At 47.2% G+C, this 26,068-nt stretch overlaps 1 protein-coding gene across 6 annotated transcripts in view; it reads left to right on the forward strand.

The window, feature by feature from the left end:
• PAQR5 (progestin and adipoQ receptor family member 5) overlaps window positions 1-26,068 on the forward strand; it is a 123,867-nt gene that overhangs the window by 9,513 nt on the left and 88,286 nt on the right. Inside the window, exon 1 of one of the 6 annotated variants that reach the window (XM_069595512.1) lies at window positions 22,407-22,869. The exons of 1 other annotated variant lie outside the window; for it this stretch is intronic. Coding sequence is in view for 1 of the 5 variants with exons in the window: in XM_069595518.1 (XP_069451619.1) it covers window positions 22,846-22,869 (24 nt within the window). In the remaining 4 variants the exon portion in view is untranslated. Of the gene's footprint in view, window positions 1-22,406; window positions 22,902-26,068 lie in introns of those variants that run through there. 4 more of the 6 variants (XR_011258080.1, XM_069595517.1, XM_069595518.1 and 1 more) reach the window with 4 other exon arrangements.

The following is a 26,068-nucleotide window of genomic DNA, read 5'->3' on the forward strand; positions in this document are numbered from 1 at the left end:
ACATTATGAAGAAAGCAAAAAATACCAGTATTTTGCTCATTTGTCTAAATCTCACAGTTGAGATTCTGCCTTAATCCACAATAGCCAGAAAATAGACTCTATAAACTGGACTTTGTGGATGTGAATCTTCTCTTTTACAGTCATATGAGTGTTTATTTCTGCTTTCTAGTTTCCTTACATTTTATTAGTTTTATTACATATTGTATATGAAGGTTCTACTTACAAAAACTTTTTTCTCTAAACATTTAAAAATATTTTTAGTCCTTTAAAATATGACACAGCCAATTTAAATTTGTTTGTTTTTTAAAAACAACCTTTTGCTAACATTATTAGTGGCAAGTACATAACTAACAAACTTTTAAAGATACCTTCATATTCTGCCAAAGTCCGTGGTTTGCTCTTTATTTGAGGATCATCTGGTGTTTCATTGAATTCTTCCAGTGACACTGCATTTTGTCCAGATTATAAGACAAGTTTAAAAACAGCTTGTTGGCATTCCCACCAAATCTGTGAGTCAAATAGATGTTTCATCAAGATGTTCTGCCTTGGGACAGATACATAAAATGTCATATATAATCGCTGAATTGTCCAAAGAATGCTATGCATTGGCACAGTTGAAACCACACGCCCTCCAACGAATTGAAACCGTGCGCTGTACATAACACAAAGCTTGCTTCACATTTTGGGTGAAAATTCTGGCTCAGACCCCTTTTTTCTTTATGATCATGTCAGTGGCATCATTGTAGATTTACCCTTGACAATTTTTAAAAAGCCATGCCTAATTTGAAAGCAGTTTATTCAGTTTGTTACTTTAATCAAAAGCTTTACTCTTGGGAACTCCCTGGTGGTCTTTCTATAAAAGGTGTAAAATCAATGAAATTCTCCTCAATTTTTACTTTGTTTTGTTTTGCTGTAGTTCAAAATTCACATAATAGGGACTTCTCTGGTAGTCCAGTGGTTAAGAATCCACTTTGCAATGCAGGGGACGTGGGTTTGATCCCTGGTCAGGGAACTGAGATCCCAAGTGCCATGGAGCAACTAAGCCCACACACCACAAGTACTGAGCCCTCGTGCTTCAGAATCCATGCTGCTGCTGCTAAGTCACTTCAGTCATGTCCGACTCTGTGCGACCCCATAGATGGCAGCCCACCAGGCTCCTCTGTCCCTGGGATTCTCCAGGCAAGAACACTGGAGTGGGTTGCCATTTCCTTCTCCAACGCATGAAAGTGAAAAGGGAAAGTGAAGTCGCTCAGTCGTGCCCAACTCTCAGAGACCCCATGGACTCCAGCCTGCCAGGCTCCTCCGTCCATGGGATTTTCCAGGCAAGAGTACTGGAGTGGGGTGCCACTGCCTTCTCCCCAGAATCCATGAGCCACAACTAAACCATCTGTGTGCCACAAGGAAAAACACTGCCTGCAGCCACTGAGACCCAGCACAGCCAAATAAACAATATTAAAAAAAAAACTCGCACAATGAATGTAAGTCATTCAAATGTGACCTTTTCCCGGATACAATCTAATGGAGCTGAGTAATAATTACTTCAAAAAATTATGTTCAATTTCATTTTTCATTTCTTACCCTCCAAGTTAATGATTTCATTTTGAATTTGATGTCCTAGGTAATTATTTTGCCTTATTTTAAAAAAAAAATCCATCTTACCTGTCTATTTTGGCATCAAGATTCGAGTCATTTCTACTAAATCTAGGCTTTATTATTTTGGCCTCTATATATACTAGTGGCTTTCTCCACCCCGAATAAAACATGATGTTTGGCTGAACATAAGCACAGAAGTTTATTCTTTTAGGAACATCCCATCCACTTTTCTTATTATCTTTATTGAAAACTACCCACAGTTGGCAGCTTACTCCTCTCCTTTTCCATTTCTAGTGTTATAAGTGGGTTTGTTTGGGGGGAGGGGTACAGTGAAATCTGCTCACTTGATTTTGGCAATGTTTCACATTTTGAGCAGACTGTGTCTTTCAAGATTTTTCTGTTTCTTTGTGCCTTTTTGGGTCTGAGTTCCACTTCCATAATTGCTCTTTCTATCATAATGTCTATTTGCACTCCTTCTCAATGATCCAAAGGATTAAAAAGAAGATGAATTACACCCAGAGTATAAAATTTGAATACATTTTCATCATAGAAATGTAAATTAAGTCAGTTGTAAAAATTAACTTTTTAAAAAATGTATGTGAAAAATTTATTTTTTCTAAAAATATTAAAACATATCTATTAAACTTTAAAGGCCAAATGCAAATGATAACTAATGGATATCAAAGCTTAAAATCAAAGTTACTTAAACCTGGAATTTTCAACTTAGTTTTTTGAGATTGTAATTAAATTTTTTTTAATATTTTCTAAAAATAAGACCGCTGTGAGTCTATCATTCAGGATCCATCTAGTTGGCAGTATAACCTTTCCTGAAGCTTTGATACATCATGTTTGTTGAATAACAATACTGCTAACATCTGTTAAGTGCTTATTAGGTGTTCTGATGGCCTAACGAAGGAGGAGGGGTCATTCGCCTCTTCGGGCGGGAAACAGACACTAAGGGCGCGCCCGAGTGTCCTCAGGCGGCAAGGGGCAGAGTGAAGGTTTGTGCTGGGATTTCCCAAGTCAGCACACACTGTGTGCCACCCTAGCAGAGGCACACAGGATGGGGCCCCTGAGCTGTTTTGGGCAGATCAGTAGCCCCAAACCCAGAGTTTTCTCCTTCTTCACATTGAAGCCACAGCAGCTACTTCAGGTTCACTCAGGCCTGAGGCCTGGGGTTCTGCAACCCCTAGCCTGAGGCCCTGTGGGCACAAGGTGGGGACCACACTGGCAGATGGTGGACCTTGTGCGTGACCGCCTTACTGCCAAATTCAGACTTAAATTGAAGAAAGAAGGAAAAACCAACCATTCAGGTATGACCTAAATCAGATCCCTTATGATTATACAGTAGAAGTGACAAACAGATTCAAGGGATTAGATCTGATAGACAGAGTACCTGAAGAAATATGGACAGAGGTCGTGACATTGTGCAGGAGGAAGGAATCAAGACCATCCCCAAAGAAAAGAAATGCAAAAAGGCAAGATGGTTGTCTGAGGAGGCCTTACAAATAGCTGTGAATAGAAGAGAAGTGAAAGGCAAAGGAGAAAAGGAAAGATATACCCATCTGAATGCAGAGTTCCAAAGAATAGCAAGGAGAGATAAGAAAGCCTTCTTCAGTGATCAGTGCAAAGAAATCAAAAAGAAAACAATAGAATGAAAAAGACTAGAGATCTCTTCAAGAAAATTAGAGATACCAAGGGAACATTTCATGCAAAGATGGGCTCGATAAAGGACAGAAATGGTATGGACCTAACAGAAGCAGAAGATATTAAAAAGAGGTGGCAAGAATACACAGAAGAACTATCAAAAAGGAGCTTAATGGCCCAGATAATCACAATGGTGTGATCACCCACCTAGAGCCAGACATCCTGAAATGCGAAGTCAAGTGGGCCTTAGGAAGCATCACTACAAACAAAGCTAGTGGAGGTGATGGAATTCCAGTTGAGCTATTTCAAATCCTAAAAGATGATGCTGTGAAAGTGCTGCACTCAATATGCCAGCCAATTTGGAAAACTCAGCAGTGGCCGCAGGACTGGAAAAGGTCAGTTTTCATTCTAGTCCCAAAGAAAGGCAATGCCAAAGAATGCTCAAACTACTGCATTTTCATTAGAGATGCTGTTAACTTATATTAAGTTACATATGTATACATACATGCCCAAATCCCCAATGTGGGATTGGACCAACATAGTCCAATACAGGATTGGACTATAAAGAAAGCTGAGTCCTGAAGAATTGATGCTTCTGAAGTGTGGTGTTGGAGAAGACTCTTGAGAGTCCTTCGGACTGCAAGGAGATCCAACCAGTCCATCCTAAGGGAAATCAGTCCCGAATATTCATTGGAAGGACTGATGCTGAAGCTGAAACTCCAGTACTTTGGCCACCTCATGCAAAGAACTGACTCATTTGAAAAGACCCTGATGCTGGGAAAGATTGAAGGGAGGAGGAGAAGGGGATGACAGAGGATAAGATGGTTGGATGGCATCACCGATTCAGTGGACATAAGTTTGAGTAAACTCCGGGAGTTGGCGATGGACAGGGAGGCCTGGCGTGCTGCAGTCCATGGGGTCACAAAGAGTCGGACAGGACTGAGCCACTGAACTGAACTGAACTGAACTGAAGCAGAGCTGGGTACCCGCTCGGCCAGCAAAAGGGCGCCACCTGCAGGGCAGCAAGACCTTTCTCCGGCAAACTGCCTGCATCAGAAATAGTGAAGTGAAGTCGCTCAGTCATGTCCGACTCTTTGCGACCCCATAGACAGTAGCCTACCAGGCTCTTCCGTCCATGGGATTTTCCAGGCAAGAGTACTGGAGTGGACTGCCATTTCGCAAGACCCAAACATGAAGAGGCCCTGCTGGATCCCACAAGGAAAGAAGTCTGGAGAGATGCAATCAGAAAAGACCCACGCTACTCCCCACACCATTAACTCAGTTATCCATTTTCACTTTTTCCTCTGTTAGAGGGAAACTTCTTCCTGATGGTTAACCTCAATCCCTCAGACTGCAATGGAAGCCCTTTCCATTACAGGAAAACAAAGAATAGAGCAAACTCCAGGCAGTTTTTTGTAGCTGCTTCTCAGGGTTTGCTGAGATATGGCTCACTAGAAATCTATCAAGAATTCTTGTCCCACGTGATTGATGGGAATGTAAACTGGTACAGCCGCTATGGAGAACAGTATAGAGATTCCTTAAAAAACTGAAGATAGAACTACCATATGATCCAGCAGTCTCACTCCTGGGCATATATCTGGAGAAAACTAATTCAAAAAGAGATATGCACCCCAGTGTTCATAGCATCACTATTTACAATAACCAAGACACGAAACCAACCTAAGTGTCCACTGACAGATGAATGGGTAAAGAGGTGTGGTACAGACATGTAGTGGAACAGCTGCTGCTGCTGCTGCTAAGTCGCTTCAGTCGTGTCTGACTCTTAGCGACCCCATGGACTGCAGCCCACCAGGCTCCTCCATCCCTGGGATTTTCCAGGCAAGAGAACTGGAGTGGGGTGCCATTGCCTTCCCCGAATGGAAGAGCACTCAGCCATAAAAAAGAATGAACTATTGTCATTTTCAGCAGCATGGATGGACCTAGAGACAACCAACTAAGTGAAGTAAGTCAGACTGAGAAAGAGAAAGATCATGTTATCACTTATATGTGAGACTTTTTAAAATGATACAAGTGGACTTATTTACAAAACAAAAATAGACTCACAGACATAGAAAACAAACTATGTTACCAAAGGGGATAGAGAGAGGGGAGAGAGAAATTAGGAGTTTGGGATTATCATACAGGCACTGCTGCTGCTAAGTGACTTCAGTCGTGTCTGACTCTGCGACCCCATAGACTATATGTAAAATAGATAAAGAGCAAGGACCTACTGTATAGCACAGGGAACAATATCATAATCAATATTGGAAAAGAATCTGAAAAAGAATATATGTGTGTGTGTGAGACTGAATCACTTTGCTGCATACTTGAAACTAACACATGTAAATTAACTATATTTCAATTTTAAAATGCATAAAAATGGATTTAAAAAAGAACACCTGTCCCATTCAAGCCAACCCTGTCCCTCCACCCCAAACTGTCACTCAGACCCATCTTCTTGCCTGATAAAGTTCCTCTGTGTGTGTGTCTGTCTGTGTGTGTGTGTGTGTGTGTGTGTGTGTGTCTAGAATCCTGCTTCCAAGTCATACCTCCACAGCCTCACAACAACCCAGTGAGGTCAGGATTGTTACTGCCATGTTCAGATGGTGAGACCCAGGCCCAGGAAGATGGTGTAACTTCTTTTCCAGAGTCGGGAGGCTGGAAACACAGTACAGATCTGATCCCAAGCTGAGGGCACTTCTTGCGAAGCACAGTCTCCCCTGGTTATGGGAGTGGGGTGCAAAGGCAACTTCCTGTGTCCCTGCTGTGTGTAAATGGGAATACGTCAGCCCCAGGTTGCACACTCATGTTCTTTGTATGAGTGCATGAGTGATTGAGACAATTAGACATATTGGCAAGATAAAAAGAGAAGAGAGACCTCACATACTCTGTATCATATACAAAGTTAACTACAAAATGAATCATAGTTCTAAATGTAAAATGCAAACCTATAGAACTTGTAGAAGATACAGGAGAAAACGTTTGTGACCTTGGGTTACGTAAAGAGTTCTCAGATATCAAAAGCATAATCTTTAAAAGAAAAAAGAATTGATAAACTGAACTTCATCAGTTCATCATTAAAACCCATTGCTCTTATACAGAGTGAAGTAAGTCAGAAAGAAAAACACCAATGCAGTATATTAACGCATAGACATAGAATTTAGAAAGACGGTAACAATGACCTTATACGCGAGGCAGCAAAAGAGACACAGATATAAAGAACAGACTGTTGGACTCTGTGGGAGAAGGCGAGGGTGGGATGATTTGAGAGAATAGCATTGAAACATGTATGTTACCATATGTGAAATAGATCACCAGTCCAGGTTCGATGCATGAAACAGGGCGCTCAAACCCAGTGCACTGGGATGACCCAGAGGGATGGGAGGGGGAGGGAGGTGGGAGGGGGCTTCGGGATGGGGGACACATGTACACCCATGGCTGATTCATGTCAATGTATGGTAAAAACCACCACAGTATTGTAAATTAAAATAATTAAAATTAATTAATTTTTAAAAATGAAAAAAAAAAAACCATTGCTCTACAAAAGACACGGAAAATGAAAACACAGACTTGGAGGAAATATTTACATATCACGTCTGTGACAAAGGACTTATGCTCAGAATATATAAAGGACTCAACAATAGGAAAAGAAATAATCCAGTCCAAAAACAGGCAAAAGATTTCAGCAGACTCTTTGCCAAAGAAGAAATAAGGCAAATAAACACATGAAAGATGCTGAGCCTTCTTTGCCTTAAGGTGATTCAAATGTAAACCACAGTGCAGCAACTTAGAAACTCAAAAACAAGGGTACGATTAGGTTACAGAGCATATGTGCCAAGGCATTTTATCCACTCTTCAAATTTATATTTCGCTCTTCAAAATAACATGGGAAATACTTATGGGACAATGTATTAAGTAAAAGAAACAGGATTTAAGCATACAAACAGTCTATATCCCAATGTGAAGGAAAAGAGTGTGTGTTACGTGTATGTATTTGATAAAGACGGAAATGCAACAAAATGTGACCGGGGCTCATTTCTGAGTATGACAATGATAAGAGATTTCAGCTTTATTTATTTCCTTGGCTTGGCTGTGGGACTCGGGATCTTCGTCACTGCAACGTGGGATCTTTCGTTGTGGCCCACACACTCTCTAGTTGTGGTGAGCCAGCTCTGGAGCACCGGGGCTCAGGAGTTGGGGCGTGTGGGCTTAGATGCTCCGCGGCACGTGGGGTCTTAGTACCCTGACCACAGATCAAAGACGCGTCACCTGCATTGCAAAGCTGGTTCTTTGCAGTGGACCTCCAAGGAAGAAGCCCCCTGTCCTCCAGGCACTCCCCTTCCACTGTGGACACTCCTGCTACCCTCCCCTGTGATGGGGTCCTCACAGACCCCTCCCACCCGCCTTTCCTTCCTGATCTTCATTCTGTCCCCCTGGGGTTTCATTCACCCCGTGGCAACAGCAAGGGCACCCAGGACACCTACAGCACCGTGTCTGGCCTAAACTGCTCCGGTGAGCTCCAAACCCTTGCTCATCCACCCATCCTAACAGCAGATGTTTATCACATAGCTCTTAGCAGGCCCTGCTCTAACAGCAGCAGTAGAGGTGCTGCTTTTACAGAGCTGACATTCTAAAGAGTTCAGGCAATAAACGTAGCAGCAAACAAATGAACAAATTAACTTCAGCACCTGCGGTGTTAGCGAGGTCCCCAGGACAGCTGAATGCACATTAAAACTTGAGGACGTCTGTTGTACACCAGAGGTCCTCAAAGCATGTTTCCCTAGCCAGTGGCCTCAGCATCACCTGGGAGCTTGTCAGAGTGCAAACTCTCACTACACCCCACAGTGTAGTGGGGTGATCTCAGTGATTTCTACTGAATCGGGAACTCTGTGAGTAGGGCCCAGGAGCTGTGTTTAACAAGCCCTCCAACTTTACTTCCTTACCTCCTCTGCCTCTCTGTACCATCAAAGACACCTGCATCCAGACCCTGATCAGATGGCACTCTAGGACTCTAAGTGCAAGCCACTCAGTCATGTCCGACTCTGCCGTAGCGTAGACTGTAGCCCACCAGGCTTCTCTGTCCATGGGATTCTCCAGGCAAGAATACTGGAGTGGGCTGCCTTTCCATTCTCCAGGGGATCTTCCCAATCAAGAGATCGAATCCTGGGAAGGAACCCGGGCCTCCTCCTATGCAGGCAGATTCTTTATCGTCTGACCCTTCTCCAATCTGCCATCTTCTCAGACGCCCAACTTTCTGAATAAAGTCACTATTCCTGCCTCAAAACAAAACCAAACAAACAAAAACAAGCCCTGCGGGGGATTCTGCACAGCCCCATAAAGGACTCCTAGAGGTGAGGGACCACATCTCATTTAACTTGGTATCTATATTAGTTTCCTAATGCAGCTATAGGGCTTACTGGGTGGCTCAGTGGTAAAGAATCCATCTGCCAAGTAGGAGAGTTGGGTTCGATCCTTGAGTTGGGAAGATCCCCTGGAGGAAGGTATGGCAACCCCCTCCAGTATTCTTGCCTGGAGAATCCCCATGAACAGAGGAGCCTGGTGGGCTACAGTCCACAGGGTCGCAAAGAGCTGGATACAACTGAGAGACTAAACACAGTAACGATCGTGCAGCTATAACGAATCTCCACAAACACAAAGGCTTAGAACAATTCAGAGTTATTGTCTTACGGTTCTGGAGATCAGAAGTCCAAAAGCAGTCTCCTGGGCTAAGATCAAGGTGTTGGTACAGATGTGTTCTTTCTGGGGGCTTTAGAGAAAAATCATTTTCCTTGCCTTCTCTGGCTTTCAGAGGCTGCTCACATTCCTCGGCTTGTGGCTGCATTCCCTCTGACCTCTAGTTTCACTGTCACACTCTTCCTCTGACCTCTGACCCTCCTGCCTCCCTCTCGTAAGACCCCTTGCGATTACAAGGACCCGCTCTGATAATCCAGGACAATCTTCCCATCTTGAGATCCTTAACTTAATCACATCTGCAAAATCGTTTTCACTGTGCAAGGTAAACATATCCACAGGATCTGGGATCAGGACAGGAGCATCTTTGAGGTACCATTGTTCAGCCTCCCACACCATCTGTCCCAGAGCAGATGGTCAGCAAGGATCTGAGGAAAGAATAAAGTATCTGACCTGGTCCCAAGATGATGCGACCTCACAGTGATTCCCAGCACCTGGAGATGGACAGGCGCAGTATATGTTGGGCAGGGGAGGCTCAGATTTGAGGATGGAGCCCGGCCAGCCGCCCTCACCAAATGCTGGGGAAAGCAGACCCACGATCCAAAGGAGGGCTATTAGAGGAAGACTGGGGGCCATCTCGGAGAAGGCAATGGCACCCCACTCCAGTACTCTTGCCTGGAGAATCCCAGGGATGAGGGAGCCTGCTGGGCTGCCATCTATGTGGTCGCACAGAGTCGGACACGACTGAAGCGACTTAGCAGCAGCAGCAGCAGCAGCAGCAGGGGGCCATCTGGAGAGCTTGGTGTCTGCAGAACATGCTCTTTGGGGTTAAGTCCTGACTCAGTCATTTGTCAAGTGCATAACCTTGACCAAGCCACCTCCCCACCCTGCGCCTCCCCAGTGACTTGATCTGCACCGTGGGCTGGCAAAGCCAGCCTTACCAGGTTGTCAGGCTGTCAGACTGTCAGACTGTCATGAGAGAACCAGCGGTAAGGCATGAAGTTCCAGGCCCTGGAGGGGTGAGTGAGGGCAGGGGTGGATGGTGTGAGACGGGAGCTGCCGCCAGGGCCTGGGCTGCAGGGGCGGGCTGGTGCTGACTGTCTGATTGCCTGGCACTTACCCAGAGGGCCTGGCCCCAGCCCTGGCAGTCCTGGGTGAGGCTTTAGGTCTTACAGGGCCCTTTCTCTCTGTGCAATTTGCTGACTTGATTTAGTCATTCATTACAGGGAATGGAACTCAGAGAGGGGAGGAGTTGTGGAGACCCCAGGGGTCTCGGGGGCCTCACTATGGGCCCCTGAGGTAGGAGCAGAAAAAACTCAGGATCTGGGTGAGAAGACCTGAGCTCTCTCAGCTTCCCTGAGCCTTTAAGCCTCACTTTCCCCATCTGTAAGCAGAGGTTCAATCCATCCCATTTGGCCCTGGGCGGGGAGGACATGCCAGGAAGGTGGAGGTTAACACTGGCCAGGGCTAGGAGGATGGAGGGGATGGAGCATGCAAGTAACAGGAAGCAGCTTTGCCTGGTGTCTTCTGACCAGGGTCTTGAAGTGAGCCTGAGAATGGGCTGTTTGTCATTAGCTAGACTTGGGAATATTATGATAAACACATCGATGTTCTGTAATTAAGGATGCCAGTTTGGGGCTAAATTAAATATTTACGCAGCCCTCAGTGATCTCCTCCCTCTCTTTAGCAGCTCCCTCCCCATGCTAAAATATTGAGCAGGGGTTCCAGGAGTATTCCCAAACCCAACTGTGGTGCAGAAAGTTACTTGAGAGGGAGGGCATAGGTGACCACTTGCTTTTTGCAGATTCCCAGATTGCTGTGTTAAAAGATGTTGCACTTAAACCTTTAAAAGACAAACACAACAAACGATGCAGGATAGGTCTGACACAGGCTGGACCCAAACGGACATTTTAGTGTCTATTCAGAAACCACCTCAGAAATAGTTGTACAACAACCTCTGAGGAGGAAGAAGCTCCAGCAGGGCAGATGGCCATCTAATGCAGATTCAGCCTGTATTTCATGGAAGTCACTTGCCCTCTTGGGAGCTCACTGTTCCTACAACAGTTAATAGATCCCTACACCCCTGTTTTCTAATGTAGGAAACTGACTACAAGTACACCCTATTTCCTGTAAGTGGACCGTTTCTCAAAGGCTTGATCCTGTGAAAGCCTCAAGATTGGCTGGCTAGTGTGAATAAGTCATATTTTCAGTGTACCTGTAGGGTATATGCTGTGGTGGACCTCAGAGCTGACATCTTCCAGGAAAAATGGTACATATATTTCATTTCTGGAACTTGAAATGCACCCTCTGATCCTCGAGGAAGACAGTGTAGCACAGAAATTGATGGCACAAACTTTGGACCAGTCCTGAGTCCCAGCTGTACAACCTTGTATAAGTCACTACCTTAACTTTCCAGTCCACGAAATGGGGACAAAGATAGTCATGGCTCTTAGTGAGCATTAAATGAGATTCCATGTATAGAGCTCTGGGTACCTAGTCTGTATTAAGAGCTTGGTAAACAGTGGTTATGACTATCTCTTGAAATCCTCCTGTCATATTTGCCTCCCTCTTGAATCTCCCTCCCTCACCAACTCCATCCCTCCCCTCTGGGTCATCACAGAGGACTGAGCTCACCTCCCCGTGCTATAGAACAGCTTCCCACTGGCTGTTTTACGCATGGCAGTACACTTCTTTTGTAACCAGACATACACACTGATTTAGAAAGTTGGGATTACATTAGTATTATTTATTTCAACCTGTTTGCTTAAAGATGGTATTTTATGATCATTATTTCACATCATTAAAAATTCTAAACACTTGGGGGGCGGGGGGGAAAGCCCTCCTGTCAAAGACTTTTTGCTCTGCTGAATGCTTTGTGTAAACCTGGATGTCCAGGCCTTGAGTGGCAGGGTACTTCACAGGGCTCATCAGCTGTCTGGCGCCGCCCTGCCCAGCTTCAAGCCCCAGGAGAACACAGGGGAACTTTTCTGCCCCCACCTCTCACCGCTCCTGAGCTGGGTGGGGACAGACAACACAGCAAGGCTTCTCTGGCCTTTCCTGAGAACAGACTTCAAAAGGCCCACATCCAGACTTGGAGAAAGCCTCAGGCCCGATGCCAACTCCCCTCCTCCCTCGGGTCAGCCCTCTGTCCCAGTCCTAGTCCCACAAGTGTCCCTGCCCATCCAGGCTGCTGCGGTGGCTCTAGATAGCACTGGGTCCCCTCCCCTCCTCAGGGGAAGACCTGGAAGTGGAGGGGAGGAGCCCTTGCCCTTGGCTGAGACCCACCTGGGCTCAGCTCTCCTGCTAGCTTTGAACCTAGCCAGGGTGTTCCTGTTTGACCCCACAGTTATTCTTATTGTTGTGCAGAGCAGGTGAAGCTCAGAGGCTGGGTAACCTGTAAGTTCTCCCTTCTCCCGTTGCCCCATAAAGGGGGCATACTGACTGAGAAGGCTGCCTGCCTGTGAGAGTGGGTGTTCGTTCACAGGTGAGGGCTGTGGGGCCTTACCCTGCCTGTAAAATAGCTCTGCCACCCCAGCCTGAAGACTACTGTTTGCCTGAAACTTCAGCTTCTTTCAAATGCAAATATGCCACAGAGGCAGCCCACGTGAGGACCTGTGCTCATTTACACCTGCTTTGAATAAGCGCCTTCAGAATCCTTTCCTGAACTCAAGACTAATAATAATCACTATTATTATATACTCATATTTTTTTTGCACAAACAATATTACAACAGTACTAGAAGTCAGAAAAAGAATCATACACAATCCCAAACCTAGTAAGTGGGTCTTTCGGTTTTCTTTTTTCCCCCCAATTCCTCTCCAGCCCTCTACAGGCACATAAAACAACGCTTTCACAGCCGGTCTCCTGCCCAGTGCAATTTTGCGTTCAACTCAGCTTTCGCACCTTGCAACGATCTTCCCAAATAGCTCTTAAAAGGGGTGTGGTGCTCACCAGTGCTCAAGAGCTGGATTCGTAGGTTCCTTCATTTCCTGCTGTTAGATAGAACACAGAAACTTTTGTTCAAGAGCTTTTTCATTCTTTGAGGTTTATTCCCTTAGGATGCATTCTCAGGTATGGGATTGCGGGGTTAAAGGTGATGTACATTTGTGTGACTCTTGAAGGAGAGCAGAGCCCAGGTTTTGCCCAGAGCCTGCAGACAGCTGGTGCCTGGGAGGCTGAGAGAGAGCAGGAGTCAGGGAGGGGGTCTTTGGGTTCGCTGGGGCAGTCAACATTTTGTTTTAATATATATATTTTATTGAAGTACAGTTGACTTACAACGTTTCAGGTGCACAGCAAAGTGGTTCAGTTATACATATACACATACATTATTGTAAACATTATTTTCCATTATAGGTTATTACAATATATTGACTATTGTTCCCTGTGCTATACAGTAAACTTTTGTTGCTTATTGCATATCTATTTTTTAAAATTAGAAATCTAGCATTCTATTCATACGAAGTCAAACATGTGGAATCAAAATGTCATAAATTTTTTCATTAGGCAAAAATTCATGTTTCTAAAATATATATATTATACATACTATCTATGTATATGTATACAAAATCTTTTCTACTATGCTTGATAAAGGCTTGAGAAAGAACATCAAAAAGAAAAGAGATGGAGAAATTGGAAAACATAAACTAAATAAAATGGGAGCACTGAATATGAAAAAGAAAAAGTGAAACAAACTAGTTAAAAGTAAGAAATCATCATATTGTCCAGTTGTTTTTAAACATGGCTGGAGAAGGCAATGGCACCCCACTCCAGTACTCTTGCCTGGAAAATCCCATGGATGGAGGAGCCTGGTAGGCTGCAGTCCATGGGGTCGCTAAGAGTCGGGCACGACTGAGCGACTTCACTTTCACTTTTCACTTTCATGCATTGGAGAAGGAAATGGCAACCCACGCCACTGTTCTTGCCTGGAGAATCCCAGGGATGGGGGAGCCTGGTGGGCTTCCGTCTATGGGGTCGCACAGAGTCGGACATGACTGAAGCGACTTAGCAGCAGCAGCAGCAGCTCATTAGAAACATATCTGGAGCTTTGGAGAAGAAAAAGCAATACCTAGACATTTGTATTTTTCAAAAAAATTCCAAGATAATTCTGATATACCTCTGGATTTTTAAAAATGATTACAGGTTTGTTTGTTTATTAAATGGTAGTTTTGGTGATATAGAATTCTATTACTTTTCTGCTGACCATTCCTGATACAGTGGTATTAAGTGAGTAATAATTACATAATCACAATTGTAAAAAATGTTTGTCAGCTTTACAATCAATAACCAGACAAAAAAATAAAGATAATTATAATTGTAAGCCATAATGGGACTAGGATTAATGTAGCAATATAAAATAATTACATACAATTTGGAGGGTCAAGCAGAATGATGTGGTAAGTGGAAGTGCATAAATGCACACGTTTCACCTGCCCAGCCAGTCTATGTCTTTTGGTTGGTGCATTTAATCCATTTACATTTAAGGTAATTATTGACATGTATGGGCTTCCCTGGTGGCTCAGGCGGAAGAATCCGTCTGCAATGTGGGAGACCTGGGTTCGATGCCGAGGTTGGGAAGATCCCCTGGAGGAGGGCATGGAAACCCGCTCCAGTATTCTGGCCTGGAGAATTCCATGGACAGAGGAGCCTGGTGGGCTGCAGTCCATGAGGTTGCAAAGAATTAGACACTACTGAGTGACTTAAACTTTCACCTTTCATTGATATGTATGATCCTATTACCATTTTTTTAATTATTATGGGTTTATTTTCTGTAGATCTTTTCCTTCTCTTGTGTTTCCTACCTAGAGAAGTTCCTTTAGCATTTGGTGTGGAGCTGGTTTGGTGATGCTGAATCCTCTTAACTTTTGCTTGCCTGGAAAGCTTTGATTTTGATTTTTCCATCAAATCTGAATAAGAGTCTCTCTGGGTAGAGTATTCTTGGTTGTGGGTTCTTCCCTTTCATCATTTAAAATGTATCGTGCCATTCCCTTCTGGTTTATGGAGTTTCTGTTGAGAAATCAGCTGATACCCTGATGGGAGTTCCCTTGTATATTATTTGTCATTTTTCCCTTGTTGGTTTTAATCTTTTATCTTTGCCTTTAATTTCTGTCACTTGGATTACTATGAGTCACTTACTATGTTCCTCTTTGGGTTTATCCTGCCTAGGACTCTCTGTGCTTCCTGGACTTGACTATTTCCTTTCCCACGTTAGAGAACTTTTTAGCTATTACCTCTTCAAATATTTTCTCAGGTCCTTTTTCTCTCTCTTCTCTTTCTGGAACCCCTCTAGTGCAAATGTCCGTGTGTTTAATGTTGTCCCAGAGGTCTCTTAGGCTGTCTTTTTTTTCTCTCTCCATTCTTTTTTCTGTATTCTGTTCTGCATTCTGTCCTCCAGGTTATTTATCTGTGCTTCTGCCTCAGTTGTTCTGCTATTGATTCCTTCTAGTATATTATTCATCTCTGTCTGGCCAGGGTTCAGAACCACTGGACCATGTGTTGTATTTCCTTATTAGGGCATTTTTGGATGCAGTCACAGAGAACCTCTGAGGATAGGTGGGGAACAGGGGTAACTTGGTGCCTTCAGGGGGAGGGTGGGCTAAACTCTTTTCATAATCTCTGACTGCCCACCCCCAGGTCACCCCAAATAAAGCCCCACTCAACAAAAACAGTGCACTTCTTTGCTAACAAAGCTTGAAGACCAGTTCTCTAGCTCTTCCCTAGCAAGCAGGGGGCTCCCTCTAGCCCCATGTGTAGAATAATTGAGGGCTTCAGCTACTGTAAAGATACTGCCTGGGCCTGGGAAGCTGGTATCCAAAGCAGAGGCGGCTTCTGGGCACCACGAGTCTGCTGAACCCTCTCACAACATCTCTGTTTCAATCTGAGCATCTTTACTTGGGTCAAATGATCTTGAAGTCCTTTCTGGATTCTCTGGATCTTGATGTAGACCATCCTCATGAGGAGCCCACCTGGCACAGGGCGGGCCTGTGGCTTCCTTCAGGTCCTCGGGATAACAGATTCATCAGTTTTCATTCCAATCCCAAAGAAGGGCAATGCCAAAAAATGTTCAAACTACCACACGATTGCACTCACATGCTAGCAAGGTAATACTCAAAATCCTTCAAGCTAGGCTTCAACAGTATATGAACCAAGAACTTTCAGATCTACAAGCTGGATTTACAAAAGGCAGAAGAACCAGAGATCAAATTGCTAACGTCCGTTGGAATACAGAAAAAGCAAGAGAATTCCAGACCAACATTTCCTTCTGTTTCATTGACCACACTAAAGCCTGTAACTGTGTGGATCACAAAAACTGGAAAATTCAAAGAGATGGGAATCCCAGACCAGCTTACCTGCCTCCTGAGAAACCTGTATGCAGGTCAAGAAGCAACAATAAGAACCAAACATGGAACAACAGACTGTTACAGAATTGGGAAAAGAATACATCAAGGCTGTATATTGTCACCCTGCTTATTTAACATCTATGCAGAGCACATGGTGTGAAATGCCAGACTTGATGAAGCAGAAGTCGAATCAAGATTGCTGGGAGAAATATCGATAACCTCAGATATGCAGATAACACCACCCTTATGGCAGAACGCAAAGAACTAAAGAGCCTCTTGATAAAGGTGAAAGAGGAGAGTGAAAAAGCTGGCTTAAAATTCAACAGGAAACAATGGAAGCAGTGACAGAATTTATTTTCTTGGACTCCAAAACCACTGAAGATAGTGACTGCAATCATGAAATTAAAAGACACTTGCTCTTTGAAAGAATAGCTATGACAAACCTAGACAGCGTATTAAAAAGCAGAGACATAACTTTGCCAATGAAGGCCCATCTAGTCAAAGCTATGGTTTTTCCAGTAGTCGTGTATGGATTTAGAGTTGGACCGTAAAGAAGGCTAAGCACCAAAGAATTGATGCTTTCAAACTGTGGTGTTGGAGAAGATGTTTGAGAGTCTCTTGGACTGTAAAGAGATCAAAGTAGTCAATCCTAAAGGAAATCAACCCTGAATATTCACTGGAAGGACTGATGCTAAAGCTGCAGCTCCAATACTTTGGTCACCTGATGCAAAGAACTGACTCATTGGAAAAGACCCTGATGCTGGGAAAGATTGAAGGCAGGAGGAGAAGTAGATGGCAGAGGATGAGATGGTTGGATGGCATCACTGACTCAGTGGACATGAGTTTGAGCAAACTCTTGGAGATGGTGATGGACAGGGAAGCCTGACATGCTGCAGTCCATGGGGTCACAATAAGTTGGACGTGACTGAGTGACTGAACAACAACATATCTCTCCCTAGGGAGGCTCTCTGACCTAGCCTTGACCAAGGTGAGTCCCAGACAAGGTGGGTCCCCTTCCCTCTCAGCATCTTACCTGCTTCACACATACTATTCATGGTTCAGCCTTTCATGTTCCACTCTCCTCAATCCTGCTCTGAAGACAGGAACCACACCTGCAGAGAGATGGTGCCGCCCATCCCAGGGGGGTCTGCCTGGGAGTCTGTGCTCTCTGCTCAGAATGCCAAGTTTCGTTGCTTCCTGGCAATGGGCTGTCAGCTCCTGGGTATCAGAAGAGGAGCTGGGGCACAGGGTTGGGTAAGCACATGTCCCTCATGATGAAAAGGTGTTAGAGGAAGCAGCTCAGAGGGTGCTGTTGAAACACTGCAGTCAGACTAAGAGGTAGTGGGGAGGAAGTGAAAAGGAAGTGAGCCCCCCAACTGCATACTCCCAGCAAGTCCCCTTTCTCCTTGTAACATGACCAGACCGGAGAAGATGCTGTAGGAGGGGGTGAGATGAAGGAGAAATTGAAGGAAGAAGGAAAAGAGACTGATCTCAAGGGGCCACCAGGTGCCAGCAGTGGGAGGAAAGACAATTCAAGTGGGTTGAATTGTGTCCCCTAAAAAGATAAGTCCACACCCTAACCTCCAGTCACTGTGACTGTGACTTTATTTGGAAAGGGGTCTTTGTATATGTAATTAGGGATCTCTCAAGATGAGGTCTGGAGAAGGCAATGGCATCCCATTCCAGTACTCTTGCCTGGAAAATCCCAGGGACGGAGGAGCCTGGTAGGCTCCAGTCCATGGGGTCACTAAGAGTCAGACAGGACTGAGCCACGTCACTTTCACTTTTCACTTTCATGCATTGGAGAAGGAAATGGCACCTCACTCCAGTGTTCTTGCCTGGAGAATCCCAGGGATGGGGGATCCCGGTGGGCTTCCGTCTATGGGGTCGCACAGAGTCAGACACAACTGAAGCGACTAGCAGCAGCATAGGAACTTACTGAAGCAATTTAGCAGCAGCAGCAAGATGAGGTCATCCTGAATGCAATGGCTGGTGTCCTTACACAAGGAGGAGAGGACACAGAGATGGAGGAGAGGGCCATGGGAAGATGCAGGCAGAGGCTGGAGCGATGCCGCCACGCCAGGAACTCCAAGAGCCACCAGAAGCTGGCAGGGACGTGGACACAGCCTCCCATGGAAGCTTCAGAGGAAGCGTGGTTCTGCTGACACCTGAATTCAGGGCTTCCAGCCTCCAGGGCTGTGGGGAAATAAGCTTGTGTTTTTTTGTGGTTGTTTGTTGCAGCAGCCCCAGGAAACTCATACTGGGGCTGCCCACTTGTGTGAACACAGTGACTGAAAGGAAAGCTCTTTTAGAAGTTCCCATCAACCACACGCTCTCCCTGAGTGGCCATTTCTGCCTCTGTAAAAGGAGGCGAGTGTTTCCAGCCCTGATGAGATGATGGCTGGAAAAGGGCCTTGTCAGCAGGGTGGCTCTGGTGGGGGAGGAGCTGTTACAGATCCCCACGCTGGGTGAGTCCTGGCACCTCTCCCAGCCTCAGTTCTCTCAAAGCAGAGCTGGAAGCCCTGCCCTCATAAGAAGGGGGAGGGCTCTAATGGGTTAAGTTAGGGTTTCGTGCAAGAGAGCTGAGAACACACAAGGGCCCTGAGTACTGCTATTAAGTGGAGGGGAGAGTTTCTTTCGCACTGGTTTTTTTTTAAATGGTTTTATTTATTTTTAAGTGGAATATAATTGCTTTACAATATTGTGTCCATTTCTACTGTACAACAACATGAATCAGCTATATGTATACATATATCCCCTCCCATTTGGATCTCCCTCCCGCCCCTGCCAATCCCACCCATCTATGTCACTCACAAGAGAGCACCAAGCTGAGCTCCCTGTTCTATACAGCAGCTTCCCACCAGCTCTCTATTTTATGTGTGGTACTATATATATGTCACCCACCCCTCTCCTTCCCCTGCTATGTCCACAGGTCCATTTTCTACATTGGCATCTCTATTCTTGCCCTACAAATAGGCTCATCTGTACCATTTTTCTAGATTCCATACTGACTGATATGTATGCATTAATATATGATATTTGTTTTTCTCTTTCTGACTTACTTCACTCTATATGAGTCTAGACCCATCCCTGTCACTACAAATGACCTCTTTTGCACCCTTCAGCCACTGGACAGCCTTTTGAATGAAGAGGATGGTCTGGGCCCATCCGGGAGGAGCTAGAGAAATAGGCATCTGGTTGGGAAAAGTAATTTCCTATACGTGCACCCTAAAAGTGCAGGTGCCAGGGAGGGACAAAGGGAGAGAAGCGAGACTCCAGGTCATATGGATGGGCCGGGGCTAGGTTCCCAAAAAGGGTGATTTGAGTTATGGTTTACAAGGCGTCTGAAAGAGAAGTGACATTTATGACTGTTCTCTCCTTTCTTTCTGGTCTCCCTTTTATCCACCTGTTGCCACAGAGAGACATACTGAGCCAAATCCAACATGGGCAATTCCACAAATGGAGGCACTTGAAAAGAAACAAAAAAGCCCAAAACATCATGTTCAGGCTACATTCTGCAGGTTACAGACCACTTCCAAATGTACTTGTGGTCACCACAATACTTGGAAAGGAAAGAGGTTATGATCCTGGCTCTGTGGATAAAAAAACAAGAGTCCGAGAGGAGAGCAACCGCTCAGGGCCGCTTGACTCCTGGCGCTCTTTTTCTCTTTTTTTTTTTTTTTGTGGGGGAGGTGGGGGGTCAAGCCACATGGCTTGTGGGACCTTTCCCTACTGGTTGGTGAAAGCAGTCTTAACCCTTGAACTTCCAGGGAATTCCCTGCTTGTGCTCTTTCCATGATTCCTCATGCCTTCCTGCTGCCTCACTGGGTAAATGGGGGCCTGTGTATCTCCAGGAACACCCCATGGCTCACATAGCCCAACAGATGTGCCCTCAAAATCCTCCAAGGTCTCCAGGTGTCAGCCAGGCTTTCCAGCCCCTCCTCTCTGCTCGTCCCCACCTCTGCAACTGGGTGCAGCTTCTCTTCCTGCCTAGAATGCTTGTCCCAGGCACTAGTGCATGTCCCTGTCCTTCCCAGGCTTCCCATTTCCTTGGGAGGCCCAAACCCAGTACAGAGTCCTGAGGTCCTGGTTCAAGTTCCAGCTCTGCTAACTCATTGCTGTGTGACATTGGGCAGGTCACTTCCCCTCTCTGGGCCTCCACTTCCTCACTTATGAAACAGGGGAGTTGAACCCAAAATTTCCTAAGTTCTTCATGTGGTCTAAATCTAAGCCTTCTAGCCCCTCTCCCCCTGCTCTGCTCTCCCAGAGTCTCACCATCCCCAGGAGCCTCTCATTCCTCCACATCCTTCTCCAAAGGGCTCCCGTTTAATCATTCAGCTAGACCTTAATCTCCCTAAGAGCAGAGGTGGGAATTTGTGGCACTTGCTGCCCAGCTGTTCTGCCAAGACATTCTGATTGATTAATCAGTAAAGCACTGACCATGTCTCTTTACCTTCGTAAACTCTCATTATTCATCTTCCCTCTTTAGTTTCCCAAGCTGCAGACGAGAGGCCTGCAGTGACTGGAGTCTGGTGGGTCACTGCATCTCTGTTCACCCTTCCTGCTGTCTGTGTATGACTGCAGGGTGGGGTGGGTGCCTGTGCCTGCTGCAGTGTCTACAGGGTGGGGATGAGGCCAGCTCTAGGCTTCAAAGGCCTCATAACCCATTCTGTCTGTGAAGCCCGTCACTGCCATGGCCATCCAAACAAAACAGCACACACCGTTTGCCTTCCCCCTTCAAAGAACTTCATATCTCATCTGGTCCCTTTGTAAGGCAAAGCCAGGATTGTTTACAAGGGACCTGTTCGAGGCCACTCTGAATTCAACAAAAGCTAGGACTGGCTCTTTGTCAAGCTCTGGTTTGTACAGGATGACTGCCTGCCTGGTTGTACAGTCACATCACTTTCCCTTCAAGAACTTAAGTCTGAGAGGCCAAATTAGTACACACCCACCCACCCACCCACCCTCTTACAAGGTATGTAGCCACAGGAAAACCTAATAAGCCAGATGATCAATAGTGTGGTTGAGGATCCATAAAGTGGGCCTTGGGCTTCCCGGGTAGCTCAGCTGGTAAAGTATCCACCTGCAGGAGACCTCAGTTCCATTCCTGGGTCAGGAAGTTCCCCTGGAGAAGGAATAGGCTACCCACGCCAGTATTCTTGGGCTTCCCTGGTGGCTCAGATGGTGAAGAATCCGCCTGCAGTACCAGAGACTTGAACGATCCCTGTGTTGGGAAGATCCCCTGGAAGAGGGCATGGCAACCCACTCCAGTATTCTTGCCTGGAGAATCCCCATGGACAGAGGAGCCTGGTGGGCTACAGTCCACGGGGTCGCAAAGAGTCGGACACAACTGAGAGATGAAGCACAACAAAGGCAGAGACCATCAACTGCAACCCACTCACCGTAAACTGAGACTCAGAAAGGACGGCAATTTGCCCCGGGTTACAGAACTAAAAGGAGGCTAGAGCCCAGGTCTCTGGACTCCAGGTCCAGTGCTCTTGCCACTGCTTGCACACTTAGCAAACATGGCAAGGAAGGGAGCAGAAGGAGCTCAGAGAGCCTGGGGTCACAGGTGGGATGCTCCTCCTCATTAGTCTGGGAGTTCAGAGTTCCTCTGGGAGGAGGAGGGCTGAGGCCGGAAGTGGCTGCAACCTGGGAGTAGCCAGGGAGTCTGGGTGGTGAAGGTGGTCATGGGGTGGGTGGTGTGCATGTGTGTGTTGTTTTTTCTCTGCCCTATGTGTCCCTTTTGGAGAAGGAATGGCAACCCACTCCAGTGTCCTTGCCTGGAGAATCCCAGGGACAGCGGAGCCTGGTGGGCTGCCCTCTATGGGGTCGCACAGAGTCGGACACGACTGAAGCGACTTAGCAGCAGCAGCAGCAGCATGTGTCCCTTTGACTCCTCTCACTGTGTCCACTGAGTGGCAGAGGTCCAGGTCGAACACCTCCCAGACCTGAGAAATGGGGGCCTGGGGAAAGGGTGAGGGTGGCAACCCCCCTCTCGCTGGGGCACTCCTAAGACAGCTGGGTGGAACTGACCACAGGGGCTGCAAACGCCAAGAAACCCTCCCACGGGGGAGAGGACATTGGTGGGGTGGGGCTGCGGATGCCCAGTTGTTTTTTCCCTGTGCTCCACCCCATGCATTCTTCTGAAGGGCAGGCTCAGTGGCTCTGCCCTCCAGGAGGCCTCCGGGCTCTCAGGCCACTGTTCCTAGAAGTGGAGGTGGGCGTGGAAGCTGCAGGGGAGATGGGGTCCATGGACACCTCCGACTCCACTTGGGTGCCGAGCTTGGCTCGCACCTCAGGCTGGCGAGTGGCGGGGCGACCCCTGGGAGGTCACGGAGTCCGGCGTGGGTGGCTCGCTCCTAGGTGCAGGCCCGGAGATGCCAGCGGTGCCCCGCCTCGGCTCCGCCCCCGCCCGCCCGGCCCGGCCCCGCGCGGGCGGGGTGGGCGGGGCCCGCGGGGAGGCGCGCCGACAGCCCAGCCAGGTGCAGCGAGCCGGCGGTCCAGCGGCACGCGCGGCCGCGAGGACTCCAGGTCTCCTCCTGCGAGTGCTGCGTCCCTGCGCCCTTTCTGCCGGATGCCCGGGACCCTCGGAGCCCAGGTAACCGAGGGCAGGACTGCCCCACGACGCGCGTCCTTCCGCCTCCCCGTCCACGCGCACCCCGCTTCGGCCGCCGCCCCCTCGAGCTCCCTGGAGCCCGGCGGCGGCTCCCCAGGCGGCTCTTGGAAAGTTTACTCCGGGACGGCCCTGCACCAGGCGGCCGTGAAATGCAGCCTCTTTTGCCCCCACTCCTCCGCCCAGGATCCGATGCGAAGGTGGGACGGCCGCTACCCTGTCACAGGGTCCCTGCTAAGATCCGAGTGAAGTTTGCTTTCTAGCTTTTCCGGTCTCTCGCTCTTCTGAGCGTCTGAGTCCCTCCCCCTTGTCCCTCGATTCCTTAAGAAAAATATATATCCTTAGATGGGAACGGCAGAGTTGGCGATTTCTTAAGGGATGTTTACGTTTGTGCTTCCCGCCTCCCCCGGCCAAGATGTATGATAGGAGACTCGGCTGAGCCAGACCCGGTGCGGGTGAGGGGGCAGCCCTCTGCCCGGTTAGGGTGGGGTGGGGATCACCGTCAGGGCCCTGAATAACTGGGTGCCCAGCCACGAGGAGTTCCGGGCTTCTATCTTGCCTCCCTCAGGCCACAGCCCTGCTGGGCATCCTCCACGCCCCCCCTGCCCCCGCTCCCCTCTCCCTTCCCCCGCCCCTCAAGATGACCACTGAGAGAGGGTAGGCTGAGGGATAGAGGGTGGGCAGAGGCAGGGATCAGAGCGAGCTCTATAACCCTCGACGATTGGAACAGAATGGGCTTCCTCTCGCTTAGGCTTCGAGGAGCGCTCAGCTGTGTGTGAGGAAGAGGGTGAAAGATGGTCCTAACTCTGCCGAGGCAGAGAGACAGATGCAGGCGGTCAGAGGATCAGAGAGGAGCTAACAGCACTCACGTGGGCGCTTCCCTGAATTCACGCACCACCACCACCCCCGCCCCATTAACCAGTGAGGACGTAGGTCTTTTTCCATCGTCAGATGAGCAAAAACGGAGGCTCCAAGAGGTTAAGTAATTTGCTGGAGAAAAGTGGTGGACTTGGGCCACAAACCACAGTCAGATTGTTAGTTCTTCATTTTGCTGGGCCCCTGATCAGCAAGGGTTCATTTCTTCCCTCCCTCCCTTGAGGTTCTTCCCCTGAAAGGGGTAGGCCCAGAGAAGCACACCTCCAAGAAGAAATAAAATCCGGTTGAGAAGCTCTTCCAAGAAAGAGCAAGCTCCTTGTTAAGCTACAAGGTCTGCAGGAGGCAGAGACCTGTTTTGCTCACAGCTATAGCTGGGGTGGCGCTAGTGGTAAAGAACCCACCTGCCAGTGCAGGAGACTTAAGAAAGCGGGTTGGATCCCTGGTTCGGGAAGATCCCCTGGAGGAGGGCATGGCAACCCACGTATTCTTGCCTGAAGAATCCCATGAACAGAGGAGTCTGGCAGGCTACAGTCCATGGGGTCACAAAGAGTCAGACACGACTAAAGTGACTTAGCATACACACACAGCCATAATACCTGAAGGTGCCCCACAAGGATGGAATGAATTAACCTGAAATAGCAAAGACTCTTTTCCAGCTGATGGATCTTTGCCCTTGTGAAACAGAAAGGGCATTCTGATAAGTCAGACCAGAAAGGTGTCCAGTGCCATTCCTGAAGGCCCTTGAAATCTTTACCCAACTTGTTTTTTTTTAAACCAGTGAGCATGTCCATAATCCCATCTGTCTTTCCAAATAGCTGTGCTTTCACTTTACCCTCCATCCACTTCTGTTTAGGCTAGGAAAAGTAGCAGGTGGTGGGATACATGTCCAACATGGCCTTGCTCTAGGTCGGAGGCAGAGGGACTTTGGCCCCTCTATACCAAATCTTACCCATTTCTCCAGGAAATCTTATTTGGAAATGCTAGTCTTCATTCCCTTCTTCCTCTCCTTACCATTCCATGGGGAAACCATGTATTTAGGGAAGAGGACTCAATTTCTTCATCTGTAAAATGGGAACAATAGACTCTGCATGGTTTCATGCAAGAGTATGTAGTTCAAATGGCTCTGTGAGCTGCAAAGCAGAGGTATTTCCTCACATGTTTGTTAGCCTGACCTCCGCAGGTGGACTGTAAATTCCTTCCGGGAAGTGATCACTCATCTTGATGTCTCTCTAAGAGCACTCCTCATAATGAGCACACAGTAGGTTCACATGAAGTACTTATCAAAAATAATCTCTAGAGGAAAGAGAAATGACTACAAATTGGTGAAAAATCACCCCTCTCCAGCCATGTAAGGAGAAGGGATACTCTACAACACAGGGGAGAGTCTAGGAGGGACAGGAGGGGTCTGAGATCTAAGGCTAGCATTGAGTGGAAAGGCAGGGTATAGCAGACTTCCTATGGCAGTGCCCTGAAGACATGTGAAGCTCTGCCAGGAACCCTATAACCTTGAATTCCTTAGCAGACGTGGTGTCTGCTTTGGCCTGAGAACAGACCAGAATACCCAGAGCTGGCCAGTTCTGCTCCTTGGAGAAGGCCACTGAGAGCATAGCTGGGATTCAAGGCCCCGCATTTGGCCTCCATCCCCACCCCCACCCTTCACACACACACACCAGTGGTTCCTACACTCATAGGCCCTGCCGGCTTCCTACTGCCATTCCGGGCTCTTAATGAGAACCCACTGTAGTCAGAGCCTCAGACCCAGAATTTCTCAGCTGGAATAAGCCTTAGATTTCACAGTCTTACACCTCTTCTGTGCTTTCCTTTCCACAGCACTTATTACCGTCTAATATCCTGTATGTTGTTCATTGTTATTCGCTAAGTCATGTCCGACTCTTTGTGACCTCATGAACTGCAGCACCCCAAGCTTCCCTGTCCTTCACTGTCTCCCGGAGTTTGCTAAACTCATGTCCATTGAGTCAGTGCTGCCATCCAGCCATCTCATCCTCTGTCACCCCCTTCTCCTCTTGCCCTCAATCTTTCCCAGCATCAGGGTCTTTTCCAATGAGTCAGCTCTTTGAATCAGGTAGCCAAAGTATTGGAACTTCAGCACCAGTCCTTCCAATGAATGTTCAGGGTTGATTTCCTTTAGAATTGACTGATTTGATATCCTGTATATTTCACCTAAAAATCTTGTTCATCAGCTGTCTTCCCTGTTAGATTATCAGTTCCGTGAGGGCAGGGCTTTTAGGCTGTTTTATTCACTACTCTCTTTCCAGGAGCGAGAGCAGTGCCCTGTGTGCCGTGGGTG

This window comes from Ovis canadensis, chromosome 7, assembly GCF_042477335.2.
Source record: "Ovis canadensis isolate MfBH-ARS-UI-01 breed Bighorn chromosome 7, ARS-UI_OviCan_v2, whole genome shotgun sequence".
Classification (NCBI taxonomy): Eukaryota; Metazoa; Chordata; class Mammalia; order Artiodactyla; family Bovidae; genus Ovis; species Ovis canadensis.